This window comes from Bemisia tabaci, chromosome 9 (assembly GCF_918797505.1).
Source record: "Bemisia tabaci chromosome 9, PGI_BMITA_v3".
NCBI classification, from domain to species: Eukaryota; Metazoa; Arthropoda; class Insecta; order Hemiptera; family Aleyrodidae; genus Bemisia; species Bemisia tabaci.
Genome location: NC_092801.1, coordinates 4,241,847 through 4,256,625, shown reverse-complemented (window position 1 = coordinate 4,256,625; position 14,779 = coordinate 4,241,847). Strand labels below are relative to the sequence as shown.

General features: G+C 39.6%; 1 protein-coding gene across 2 annotated transcripts in view; it reads right to left on the bottom strand.

Moving 5' to 3' along the window:
* Nucleotides 1-1,655: 1,655 nt before the first annotated feature.
* Nucleotides 1,656-14,779, bottom strand: part of LOC109040772 (uncharacterized) — a 53,916-nt gene continuing 40,792 nt past the window's right edge. The window contains exons 1-2 of one of the 2 annotated variants that reach the window (XM_072304706.1): nucleotides 5,520-5,596; nucleotides 1,656-2,072 (exon numbers count right to left, since the gene is read on the bottom strand). In XM_072304706.1, the coding sequence (XP_072160807.1) occupies nucleotides 1,860-2,072; nucleotides 5,520-5,537 (231 nt within the window). In that variant the 5' untranslated portion in view covers nucleotides 5,538-5,596 and the 3' untranslated portion in view covers nucleotides 1,656-1,859. Of the gene's footprint in view, nucleotides 2,073-5,519; nucleotides 5,597-14,779 lie in introns of those variants that run through there. The other variant, XM_019056864.2, reaches the window with a different exon arrangement.

The following is a 14,779-nucleotide window of genomic DNA, read 5'->3' as shown; positions in this document are numbered from 1 at the left end:
CTGTCACGAGGAGCGGTTATGTAAGGACGTCAAGCCGGAGGTTGAAGGGCCTAAAGTTTCTAGTTGAATGTACAAGTACGGTCCGTTCAAAATTTTCCGCACTACTCAGTTCATGGGACCGTAACCTCGGTTCTAGAAGCCGTACTCTTGGTTATGGGAACCGAATCTTAGGTTCTGGGAACCGCATCCTCGGTTCATACAACCAAGCTTCAGAACTTAGCCGCACTATACGAAAATTATTATTATGCAATCAGCACTATACCCTCCCCAGCCATCAAGCGCCAAATACGACTAAAAACAGGGGTTTAGCGCCTAAAATTGGACGTGTTTATGCTAAAAGGAACTATAATGTACGCAATCCCCACGCCTATAGTTCCTTTTAGCATAAATACGTCCAATTGTATGCTGGGTCATCGTGTTGCCCAGAGAAGTTGACGCGCACGGGTGATTTTTTCAAACTAGGAACTGCGAATTAGCGGTATCTTATGGTGCGTATGCCAAAAGTTACGTTTAGCTCCTGAAAAATTGTACATGGGTTTTAAAAATGGGGGATCCGAGTCAAGGTGGCTCCTAAAATTTTAGGTGAAAGACAGATATACACTGCTCACTGTATACTGCCGCGCTAAGGAAAAACTTTGCATGAAACTTCAGGCGTTGCCGGTTTTTTTTGTTTTGTTGATTCGGCTGATTTCTCTCACGGAGTAAATCGTCCGGCAAAAGTATCACAAGCGCCATGCGATGGCCATTGTCAAAATAGCTGATTTTGGTCAGTGGCTCTAACATATCGTCAGTGAAACTACCAGACCACGTATCTCGGTTTGCGACGTTGTAAATTTCCTGTCATACTTCATTATTTAAGTTGAGAACTACTTATATTGTCAATATTTGAAAACTTCCGTAATTTTCCTTCTCAATGTGAGAAAAACGCGGTGAAAACTTGTAGGTATATTGAATTGTTCCTCTCCAAAAACATAAAATGGGAGCGGAGATTTTTAAACACCGCAAACGAGATACCTACGTGGCCTGGTAGCTTCACCGTCGATATAGTTAGTTAGTTAGTATATTTCAAGACATTCAGCGTCACAGGCTTTTAACGTCTTTACAGAGAATTTTGAAAATGGGAATACATTGAAACGATCAAACAACAAAATAAATAAATTGTAATATTTACTGAAATTCAGTTTACAGAAGGGCTAAAAACCTGTATTGCATGACGTTCAGATACAAGTACAAGATACACTGGAAAAAAAACCACATCGGATCTAGAGTCTGGACTCTTCAGAACATCGACAAGAAAAAAATCTTGATTCAATCAGATTTACCTAAGCTTAAATCAACATCCCAGCCTCTTAATTTGAGCGGATTTCCTTTCGATTTAAGCTTAAATTTGATCGAATCAAAAATATTTTTTCTCGTCAATGTTTTCAAGAGTCTGGACTCTGGATCCAATGTGTTTTTTTTCCAGTGCTGAATAAGGAAGCTGATGAAGAAGCGGCAGAGAAATATTCCCCTCATCACAAAGAAACAAAATCGTTCGGTATATGCATACCTAAGAGAAGCTATTTACGATTAGCTAGGTTTTAAAAGTAACAATATTCTTGTATTCACTAAGATTCGAAGATGTAGAGATTATGACTAAGAAAGTAAAAGACTGATTCTGAAGTAAAGGAACAGTTTATTTAAATCGAAGAGTTTTTATTTACTCAAATATATTTGTTCTACTTCAAAGCGTAAGACTTACTGTCAATGTGTTCCCAGTGTACACTGTTATTTGCTCTCTTGTTAGAAAAATTGGAATGATCATGTACAACATGTTCGTGTATCTTTTGCGCAAATTTTACTGTGGACGTGCCGAGATCTTAGCGACCGTAACCACCATGATGATGGTTTCCACCGTGGTTGTTGTATCCACCACCCCCGTGGTTGTTCCATCCGCCACCCCCGTGGTTGTTCCAGCCACCCCCTCCGTGGTTGCCGTAGCCATTGCCCCCGTAAGAGCCGCCATTGTACCCGTCACCGGGGTGAGCGGCCGCCAGGGCGACCAGACCGACCACCATCAAACACACGCATTTCTGCAACAAGCAAAAGAGGAGGAAAACCCTGTCAGATTGAAGGTAGATAAATTACGCTTTGTTAAATCTTCTGATGGAGTCTATCTTCGTAGCTTATCTTTAAGATTTTGCAGAGAAACACTTTGTTCTATGCACATGTCGAAATTAAAATAATATAATATATGTAACAAGGATGTTGATGTAACTAGAGGTGTCGTCAGCTAAGTTGACGGTTGTTTACTTTCGGTTTGCAGGCGTTTTCGCATCACTACTATCCACATGAAAACATCTGACTCTCTAAAGCAAGAACACAAGCTTAGATTAGTTTTTTAATACTCGTTCTTTCATACATACATACATACGAGTCGCTGTTATAGCGCTCTTTGGCGCTTTGCGACACCTAATCGCCACAAAGCTCGGTCTTCCCACAGGTTATCAGGGAGTTGACACTCCCTCATCTCACTTAACACCCCCTGTCGCCAACCTTTCAAACCGTACTTTCAAACCTTGTAATATTTTAATTTTTAGCCACACAGAAATCACAACCACAAAAAAGTCGCAAATCATAACTGATAAGTATTTTTTTTACAATACGATTATGAGACTGATGTTTTCAGTGTGGATAGTAGCGAACGCCGCTTTGTTCAGAGGCCCAAATTCGTCGTTGGCGCTTGCAAACCGAAAGTAAACAACCGTCAACTTAGCTGACGACACCTCCACCGGGTTAGTTGTGACCTCCATCGCGGTAGTTATCGTAAATACGGCACGGTAGCTGGCGCATTTTTAACCAGCCGCTGGTTGCAGGGTGTCTAGCACCAGGAAAAACCGGAAAATATCAGGAATTTTGGCCCGATCAGGAAAATATCAGAAAAATCGTAAAAATTGGACGTTTTGTCAGGAATTTTTCTCACGCGAATCTCCTCAGCGGAGAAAGTCTTACCGCTTTTTGCGTACCGTGCCAGGAGTCGAGAAAAATCAGGAAAATATCAGAAATTTTCAAAATGAAGAAAAAATCAGGAACTTTTTATAAAATATCATCAGGATCTTTCAAAATTAAAAAATGCGAGACACCGTGGGGTTGTGTCGACTACCCTATTTTTTCCCCCTGAATTCGCCGTGGATGTACTTAGTTTGACTCACATTAGTGGGTCACACTCCCGAGACGTTTCGGGTGTACACAGCCATCTTCAATGACACCACTCATAAGCAGACAAGCAAAATACTAACTACAGGTGCATGATATAATTGTAAGTAAAATAATTTAAAGCACCCAATCGGGAATAAAGGCAGGTAGTACAAGTAAAACATTTTGCAGAAACATGATCTAGAAGATCTGAAAGGAATAACAAAGAAAGTACAAGTAGTGCCTATAAGTAGTGTCCTTGAAGAAATCATTTAAAATCATGTACAAATATATCCACAGTGTATTGGTTTTTTTATTTTTAACATTTTCTGACGCTGTCTTTCCCAACATGTTCTAATAAACACATGTTGTTTTTGATCTTTCAAGTTTGAAACCACCATTCTGTCATTTTCACTGTTGCACAGAAATGTCGCCATCAGCCATAAAAATACGAAGCTCACAGTCGTGTGCAAGGGAGGGAGGGTCTGTTTTTTAGTTTAACTTTCGAAGGAGGCGAGACCCTAATATTTAATTTTTTCCAGCAAGCTGCGGGTCTTCAAAACTCGAGGCTGGCAGTGTTTCATGTTATGGGCGTTACATCTCTTGAGTGGTTTCACGATAACTGGAATAGTTTTGTCGCCGTAACAGACAACACATTTTTCGGTTATATTTTTAGTAGAAATGATAATCACTCGAATTTTTTCGCATTAATCGTCAAAGGGTTACGTATTATAACGCTTTCTAATGATTTATTGCTCCACTTCTTGATTAATATTATGTGAATTCCGAAAATGTGCTGTCTGTCACGCAGTAAACAGTCAGCCTAACAGACAGCACATTTTCGGCCAATTATATATTAAAATTGAAAAGTAAAGCGATACATCTTTGAAAAGCGTTATGGCAGGTAATCCTGTGTAGATTAATGCAAAAAAAATCGAGTGGTTATCATTACTACTAAAAATATGACCGCAAAATGTGTTGTCTGTTACGGCGACAAAACTATTCCAGTTATCGTGAAACCACCCTCTTGCTTGAACCCTAAAGGGTTGGTCGCACTCAGTCTTCAAAAGCCCATCCCGCCAATGCGCATTGCGCGAAAGTCTCCTTCAAAACCAAGGCAATGCAACCCCTTTGCAGCGGAGTTAAAATAGTTATCGCTCGACACCTGGGTGATAGCTGAAGGCGCGGCCTTCGATGAGCACCAGTTTTGAGCGACCAATTATTGAAGCGCATGATCACATGTGTGTCATTTTTAAGACTATGTATAAACATACTTATTTTAATCAGGGTATGTAATGGATGCGTAATAAGATTTTATCGTAGTATCTTCTTTCATTACTCAATTTACAATTATTTCTACAGTATTACACAAAGACAGAATAGGTATCCTATTACCAATCAATTAAAAGATACTATAACTTATTTATCTACAGTACTATTATTGATTATTCCTCCTCAATCTCGTAAGTGGCTAAGATGTATTATTTCTTATTGACAATTTTAGGAGTGGCGCTGGTAATTGGTTAATCTCCTTTTTCATACTTTATCACCTAGTGATGCAAAATAGATTAAAAAAAACCTTAATCTAATTCTTATACTATAAATAAATCAACAGATAAAACTGATTGTTCTTCATTTCATGACTAAAATATTTCAATTTACTTCCTTTTGAAAATCTAAAGCTTTATCTTCTAGAATTTAAAATGCTCTAAATGACTAACATATTTGCCGCAAAAAGAAACCTGCACCGGTTTGCCAATACCGACTTTAAGAAGAAAATATTTTTTTCGGGGTCATTACGAAGCTCTCATGATCAAATTATCTTTACGAATACCTGAATATCATCCTGAAATGTATATTGCGGATTTTTTTTAGAAGTGCCCCGAGATTCAGAAATTATTTATCATGATCTATGGACTGATTGAATTAGGTACTCCAAAGAGAGCTACATAACCTTCTCAAACCAAGGAAATTTATTTTCATGAAATACAAATGAAAAGTGAAAGAAAACTAACTTATGAATCGAGTTAAAGCCCTGGATAGACGATCAAATTCTGAACCAATTCCGATCAAAGTATATATGCTGATGACTGATGGTCACCATCTACCATCAAATTTTGACGGGCCGCACTATTTCGTTCAAAGTAAGATCAAAATGGAGTGCCACCATTCATCATTTCCTGCCCCAGGAAACATTTCTGCCATGTTTTCATTTTACAAGTAATTAAATTAATGAGTTTAAGACTGATGACTCCCGACACTTTGATGGTAATTGGTTCGGGAATTTGATCGTGTATCGAAGCCTTTAGAGAGGATTGCCGGAAGGAATTACAGTTGCAACTCACCAATAGCGAAAAATTCATCTTGATCGAAAATCGCACAATTTCACCAGATTCAGGGAGGAAACTGTATCGAGTTGTCGAGCTCCGATTCTTTTATATGGGAGTGCCAATGTTAGGGAGGCTCTCCAAATTAGCGACCCAAGTTGCAAAATCGTGCTTCAGCATGGTAAAATTTCAACAAAATCGTGCACGCAAGGCGGAAATTTGGCTTCGTGAAAATGATTCACTCCCCCGCTAATTGCCCAGACTGTGTTGACCGTTTAAACCCCTTATCAAACTTCGCTCCGCCAGGATGAATCAACTTCGTCGTTTTAGCGGCTCTGGTGCTTGCACTAGAGCTGCTATTCCGGACGGTCCCAGCTGGGGAGTATCATTGGACCATGTTACATTAGAGAGACCGCGCGTTGGTTGATGGGAATCAGCGCCATTTTCTGCTGTTTAGGGGGGACTGATTTTATTTTAATTGATATCTTTTTCCTGTGAGCGAATGCTATGTTGTGTAGTGTATTTTTGGAATCATGGTGATACTGTCAATAATTCAAAACGGGTCTGTGCTTTAATCTCGCACTGGAAAAAATGTACTTTACGTTTAAAATTTGAAAATTCAAATCTATAAGTTTTCGCGCTTTTTTCGAAGAATGCCGTGGTTGGAGCTTCCTAGTCATACTACTCGACATCAGCTGATAGCAAACAAAGGTTACCAAGGAAACCGTAAACGCGTAACAACTACCGTCGCCAGAGCCGCTTTCCGACGCGAATGCGTTGGAGCTTCCTGCTTGTTTCGTTTCTGCCCAGCGGGCCGATATTTGAAATTGATAGACAAAGCTAAAGACAAAGATGAAAAAAGGGGTAGGGTGGGACCCAGGGTGGCATGAAATGTAAGAAAGAAATGAAAGATCGGAAATTTCAGAAAAATATTTCATGATGCTATGAAATATTTCATATTTTCAGGGGCTATAGTATGCAAAGTGCACTTAAACACATAAATAAAGAAGAGTCACAATTTTTAAATTTTGCGAACATGAAAAGGAACAGGTATCTTTCAACAGCTTTCATAAATTTCTAAAATTTCGTGAAATATTTCACGTGAAATTTTAAGATTTTATTTTTCATGAAATTTTGCCACCCTGTTGGGATCCCATCAGTCGAAGCGGGTGGTTGCTATGAACGGTGGAGAAGGATAATAGACTAACTAAAGACACCGATAATAGACCAACTAAAGGCAACCCACGAGAAACGACATAGTTAGTCAACGATTTGCTCCCTTACTCTACAGGAACTACCCATTTCAGTTTCTTATTAAATTTTTCCAAGAACATAGGCGGCATTTTCTCCTAAAACCGTCAACCAGAGGCCATGGTTATTTTGTGTTTCACCTCCTGTATTAATCAAACTTTTGTGTGATAAATTCTCTCAGTGTGTAGCCGGTCATAAACCCTCAATGGTTTTGACATTGATGGGCAGTTGCTTAATCATGACCTCACTAAGTCTGCGGTCTTACTCAGTAGAATAATAAATTATCAGTTTATGACTGATCATTTGATTATTGGTGTCCAGGTGGGTTATTTTTCTTCCGATTTTCCGCGATGCTCGATGCGCCAAGTTTACGTCCTTGCCTCAGCGAGACGCAATCGGACATTTGCCAGCATTTTGTGACTTTTACTCCTGACTTGACTTGAAACGTGAGGTTCTGCAGGGAAATAAAGTAGTGACCTGAAACACGGGCCAATCGAGAAATACTTTCGCCTGTAAATGAATTCGGTGAAAATTTATTCAAAAGAAGCCTACCGATGCAATTGAATGATACAAAACACTAAACACTGAGAAAAAACTATGGCTTATAAACCTATTAGAGGTAAATATGGAACACCACTAATAGTAGTACCTCTACATATAATAATAGCACATATACCTTAGTTATGGTCAGAGACCGCAATAGCTCATATCCGAGTTGCCTCGGCCTCAGGTATCAAGAGGCAACTGTACCGGGAATTCCCTCGGTATTGAAATCTGGACGGGGATCGGAACGCGTACCGCGCTGTCAACCCCTTCGGAGGCGCGAGGGGATGTGGAACGCATGCGGTTAAAATCAGGACCTCGGATCGGTCTCTTCTCCGATGAAAGTGAAATCTTGAGTTAACTATCAACGGCCGGATAGTTCGCTCAGAATCAGCGATTTCGAGTTGATTCAACGGACGGCGACAATTCGCTCAACCTCCTCGATTTCAAAGTCTTGTCCAGGCTTTGAATGGTGGCTCTAATTCGGCCGCGTCTTCTTGTGTTTCATTTTCGTCCGTCCGACTGACAAAATGATGCATGAGTGCAATGACATCTACTTTTTCTACGGCATTTCATCATTCCTTCTCAAATTTCCTTAACTGTTTATGCTCGCTCATTTCTTTATATATTTAACACAATAGGCTCCTTACAATTATTATGTGTCATAAAAATTCACGATCGTGAAACGGGTTTACCGCAGGGAACGGATATTGAATATCTTGAGGCTTATTCAATTTAAAAAAAAAAAAAAAAAAAAAAAAAAAAAAAAAAAATTGCTTAAATATTATTAGACAACATTACATTGTTTTATTTTAAACAAATGTTTTGATTCCTAATTAGTCAATCTACAAAAAATTGCTTTCAATTGATTTGACCATAATATCAATGATCAATGATCATGGCGTATTTTTTTATGTTATTTACCCGTCGCTTTTACAGTGCTCCCGGCGGGCGCTTTGCTACACCTAATCGCCATCCTTGTCTATCGGAATATAGGTCATCTGGTAAATAGATCCTCGAAATTTCATTTTGAATGCCACCAATCCAAGATTTTGCTGGGCGTCTCCAATACGTTTCCTTCCAAGAGGAAACCATTTCAGTACCTCCTCAGGCAGTCTTTCATCCGCCATTTGTTAAATATGACCATACCAGATAACCTGATTTTTTTACACGTAAAAGAACTAAAAATTTAAATTTTCCCTAATTTAGTTAAAAGAGGAGGGTGTAAAGAATAAATGCAACTTCCCCCATTCGCAATTTTATCGCGAAAGCCTGGGCAGATCTTAGATTTCGCCCGCAAAATCAAGCGTATGCAACCCGGCACTCCGCAGAGTTAAAGTAGTTGCATATTTGGTTTGAACCCAACTTTGTACATAAGTATATTCATCGATACGACGACGACGACGACGTCATGTCCAGGCAGTTATGCTGGTATGGACATGTGCAAAGAATGTCGGAGGAGAGGTTGCCCAAACAAGTTTTGGATTGGGTACCACCTGGGAAGAGGCGACGGGGACGTCCCGTAAAGGGTTGGCGGCAGGGCGTTGACGAAGAGATGTTGCGGTGTCAGTTGCCCGATAACCTCTGGGAAGACAGGCATATGTGGCGTTTGGGTGTCGTAGAACGCCAGAGTGCGCGTTATAAAGCGACTCTATATATATATATATATTCATCGATTATGATATGCTCCCCGCAATATTCAAATAACGAGGGTATATTTCGGAAAGGGATCTCAGTTAGTTTATGTACCGTCATTTTATTTGTGATGAGTTTTCTTTATTAACTGAAAAGCCGTCAGGAAGTTAGAACACGGGATGTTCTCGGATATTTCCAATCCAAAGAGAGTAAAGGAAATGAATTTGGAAAAAAAAAAAAAAAAAAAAAAAAAAAAAAAAAACCTGAAAATCGAGTTACTTTAATTAATTTTTTGATGTGGAGAGGGATTGGAATTATACTTAGACCACTTCACTTGGATATGACGAGAGCCTAAAATGTTAGTTCCAAAAGAGAAAAAAGAAATAAAAAAAAATCGGAAAATATAGTCCAATTGTTCAATCTTCTTCGCTTAACCGCATACCATTGTGCTTTCGATTTGTTTGTTGCATTACGTTTCTTCATGATTTCTCGATACTTCACATTAGACACTAATCCCCGTACGTTTGACCGCAGAGCAGGCGAAAGGCGGACCCTCTGGTATTCTACTGTACTTAATAGCGAAGAGATAGTGACTGCAAACATGAAATTTTGATAGAACGGGCTCAGAAGCGTCTGACCAGAAAACTGTACTGAAAGAGGCCTCCGTTCTTTCTCAAATATCACTAATCGTCCGAAAGACTCCCAGAAATTGTTTGGATGATTAAAAATTGACCGATTTTATTTCAAATTCATAATAATAGGGTTTTATTTATTTTCATGTTCGGCTAGTTTTAGGCAAGAAAGCCGTAAGTGCTATGCGGAATTAATAACCGTGTTTTCCCCACGCACGGGAGCGTTGAACATCTACTGGGTTCCTCCCTACATTATGGATGTTGATAACCGCGGAACACCGAGGTAAAAACATTAAATAGCTCAACAATTTCCTGGTACACGTGCACCCTAAAACCGTAGTATAATCACGAAATACACTCGACCAGCTGTCAAAGTTGCATTTAAAACTGAGAAAAATTGAAAAACTGCGACATGACAAACCCTTTAGTAAACCATTTCTATTCACCGTGGTTCATTTTTTCTATACATAGACATAATAGACTTTCTGATCATCATTGCGAATTTTACGAAAATGGTGGGCTCATTAATGAAATGTTCCGTTTAAACAGCACTAGGCCCATTTCCTTGATAACATTCAACATTTGGACTAACTGCTCTCTCCGGTGATCCAAAATAGCTCCTTGCTGGTACCTTTCCCAACCCAACAATACACTCACTTCCTCAAGCCATATCATCTCCCAGACTTGGATCCATTTTAGGCGTTGTGGTGGCAGGACAAAAAAAAATGGCAGCTTTAGTTCTGATAATTAATTGATTTGCTCTCCTCATAAATATTCAGAATACCAAACATTTTTCTCCTGGGTGAATAATTGACTTTTTGGATTTTTTTTTATATCACTTTGATTGAAATTTTATGCAGAATCCGAATACATTGAGAAAAGTTAATCCCAGAAAATGAGAAACAAAAAATTTTCCTTGAGCTTATACTTTAGTTACCCCGGTGCAAGGAGCAGTTCTGGGAACGGGAAGCGACGCAGGCTGAATGGAGCCTTGCCGCGGTGCGAATGCGAAGGGTATCGGCGAGGAGCCTGCCGTGTTGCCATTCACATTGTTCGCACATTACTTTCATCCCCTAATGACTGATGAGAGGATGTCGATTGGAAACTCCATCTTCATCCAATTCCAAATCTCTGGCTAGACCGTTGCCGTTGCTGTTTTTTGATATTGGGCTAGTGACAATTGATAAGTCCTTTAGAGGCATGAGTTCCATTTACAATGTCTCACCACTGTTGTATTGACCAACTTTTGGGTTGTTTATAGCGTCGCTTCTTTGACGTTAGGGTGTACCTCGGTTTCTATATGAGCCCCAGAAAGCATGAACTTATATGTGAACCGCAGCTCACGAGGAAATTGAGTTACGCCCTTCCGCCCGAGGAGCGGCAATATCTTCCACTTACTCAAATTTTCTAATTTTCCCCTTGAATTGATGTCTTTTCCGGAGGACCTCACAGAAAAAGAATGGTTTTAACATCATTTTTGAGAGTCTCAGGGTTTTTTTTTTGGGGGGGGGGGGAATGTTGGCTCATTGCGATTCCGCAAATTATGATTTCTTTACGATTTGCTATCGTCTGTTATGTGCCTACGACGCTGATTAGACAGACACAATTGCGTGTTCGGGCAAAACTTTTTTTGATTAATCTTACTGGAAGGCGACCAAAAAATTCTCAAATTGTTGACAAAACCTCGACCAATGAAGTAGGCTGAAAATTCTATGCGTTCAACGTGATTCGCAAAATTAAGCAATTTTTCGCTTTTGGTGCTCACTCTGAGTGATGATTCAAAATTCCCACGAAAACAGAGAATTGTGTTCCGGTGCACTTCTTTACGAACTTTTACGTGACGGCAACGAAAAATTTCTCAGATTTTTAACGAGCCTAGTGTATAATCTCTCAATTGGGCTCACAACAAAATAGGTAAGCCCAACAAGCTAGGTAGCATTCATGATTTTCCGTCATTCGGTGCCTACTTTCAGTAATGATAAACATCACCTCAAGAGAGGAATTTTTTCAGCATTTTCTCACGTACATTGACGCACACGGAAGCTACAAAATATCTTCATGATTTTTGAAAATCCCTTTTTTTTCGAGAACCAAGAGCAACTTTGACTTTTGTAGTGGGGGAACTTCTCTCCATAATCTTTAACAGGTTGCATTGAAAATACCCACCATCCTCACTTGAAATTCACTTTTAGTCTTCAATGACCTTAACACCTCGTTTTGCAACGTCATTGGGTTTTTTCAAATGGGAAAGAAAGCACTTAAAAAAGTGCCCTGATCTGTTAGTATCGGGAATCTAGAATAGTGCATTGTAGATTAGCACTGGGCCCATACTATTCTGCATGGATATATATCAAAGTCAAATGGACTACATTTTGCAATTTGGAACTATAAATTCTAGCCCGGTTTAAAAATAACGTATGTGCCAGTAGTTTCCCTAAGCACATACGTGTTTTTCCAGAAGAGGCAGAATTTATAGTTCCAAATTGCAAAATGCAGTCCAAATATTCGACAACATTTTCATTAAAGAGAACCTTTAATATGAGTATCAGTGTACGACTGAGACGGTGAATATTCAGCTCTGGCTGATACATTGGAATACAAAGCAAAGGTCACGCCGAGGGATCCATATTCGGGCCAGATTCCATATCGATTTGAGTTTTGTTATACTTCATCAGTTGGCCAGCTTAAGAGCCATAAATTGGGCTTCTCAATAATCTGTGAATTTGCCTTCTGTTATCGCGCTAGGGTCCACAAAACCTGTACCGAAACTTACGTATCCCTGTCCTTAGGCATTAATGATCATCACTTACAGCAAGCATCAAAGTGAAAAACTGCTTTCTTCGCGAATCAAGTTGGGCGCATAGGGGTTTTGGCTTTGGCCCATTTTGCCCGCCGCCGGATGCCGGGCTTTTCAAAATTTTTAGAATTTGTTGCAGTCTTGCCTGTCAATTTAGCATACTTGTCATATACATACAAAATACTGCGGTATATTTTTGAGGAATCAGCCAGTGATTTTTTAAGCAAAAATTAACAGCCAAACAATAGCCAAAACATATCTGCATATTAATCGACAGCCAAAACAAATCTTCGATTCATATAACAGACTATGGCAAATTCTCAAGAAACATACTTTGCGGAAACGAAAAATACAAAAATTGCTTGTAAGATACTCCTCAGACACCGCTAATAATCATTTTTCTCCATGAAACCATCTTCCCGAAAATTACTTATCATCAGTCATCGATTCAGCGGGTAATACCATGAGATTTTACACAACATGTGAATGAGAGTCACTAATACTTCCACGTGATGTAATTTAATAAAATGAGTCACGCACCGCGCCCCCTCCATTCCCTGAGAAGTTGTCAAAATTATTAAAATGAAATAAACTATCTTTATAATAACCAAGATCTGTCGCAAATGATTATCAGTAAAATATTTCTTTAAACTTAGATAACTGAATTCCTGATCTCTCGATCATGCGATGCAAAATCCGTCGCTCTGTCGCAGGCCCCTTGACTTGACCAACCAAGTCGCCAAATTGAGCCCAAAGATTGAACATACTATAAAATCGAGGATGGTCCACGAGCGCGTCGTCAATTAGAGGAGAGGCAGGACTTCATACTGCTTCGCGGCCGTCATTTCATCAAGATCGACGGAAACACGGAAAGGAAAAGTTAAAAGTGAAAGAGGAATGTATGCGGGATCGGTGCCACGGGCCACGGAGAAAGGGTCGCGACAAAGATCATTTGACTCAATTGCCCACCGCGCGTACGGGTTTTCCAGGGTGGCGTCTGACCAGATTTCGGCCAAGTCTAGCTCTCGTTCAGCAATCGAGGGCTGGTGGCTGTTCGCCTGGAATTAAAAGGCCAAACTGGCCGGTTGAATGCGGAATTAAATGCACAAACTGACACATGAGCAGCCGGCCACTGTCATTTGTTGAAGGGATGCATATCGTCACCTACCTGACATATGGGCGTAATTGCACTCTACAATGAACCCTGTCTTCCATACATTTCAAAGCTTTTTCGGGCTCATTTCAATGTGCAGTTACGCACCTATGTTAGCCAAGCGATGCATCGTCCTTGCATAGCCAAATCGTGCATTTTAATCCAAATTTGAACTGCCATTTTAGCTGTCGGGGAATATACCTAAAAATCTTTCTGTCGCAGAAAATATGCTGCCTCCTCAAGCTCTTGAGCTATAATATAGAGTAAAATAACAAGAAAAAAATATTTGAATAATTGTGTGATCCAGTACCGGCAAAAACTTCAAATTAAGCGCAAGAAGAAAATATGAACAGAAAAAGCTCTCGAAAAAAAGAGTTGCCTCAAATTATTGTTTAAAAAAACTGTCGAAAAAGAGGAAAATCCACGAATTTGTGTCATGTGCTGACGTGTATTCTAATTTCTAATAGGCAGCTCACGTTGAACTCGATGGTTTAAGAAAAATCAACCAAGGACTGGCTGTGCGATCAACCACAAATTTTGTATATTTTAGTCGTTTGCCAGACATAAATTAAGTTAAGATTTGTTATTGTTCTGTGTTCACCTGCTCAGAGACTACATATCGATGCCTAAAGTGCGAGACCGCATATATCTGTTTGCGAGATTCTAGACTCTCAGTCATACATTATTTTTTTCTTGTAAACTTATAGTCAACGTAATTTTAACAAAACTTCTTTAATTTTTTTCTCTGTTGTTTGGATATTCTGTATGGATATCAAGCTATGAAGCTGACTTGTTCCTCCTTAAAAAAATAAATTATAAGCGAAGACACCGCGATGGAGATACGTGCTGTCACACTTTAGCCGTCGATATGATATGCCTCGATATTTCAGAGATAAGTGCATCACGTCCGGTAATGGGGGCGGAGGGCTGATCTGATGGAGGACCCGTCTGATAGATTTTTTGTGAAGCGAAAAATTCGATCAAAATACTACACCATGAGAAAATAAAGAGAAAATGTCATAATCTACGATTTAATACGCTTTTGCTGATTTATTTAATATGGTATCGCCGTCGAGAGGGAAGTGCGTCTACAGTTTCTCTTGCACATTTCTTGGGCCATGAAATAGTCTCAGTGGTACTATTAACGCCAAAATTGTGTGTATTTGATCACTGTGCGATTAGGGATTGTTCAGAAAATACGTAACGCTGAACTCGGAGTTTCCGAACCTCCCCCTCCCCGCTTACCTAGCTTTAGTGACGTGGGCCC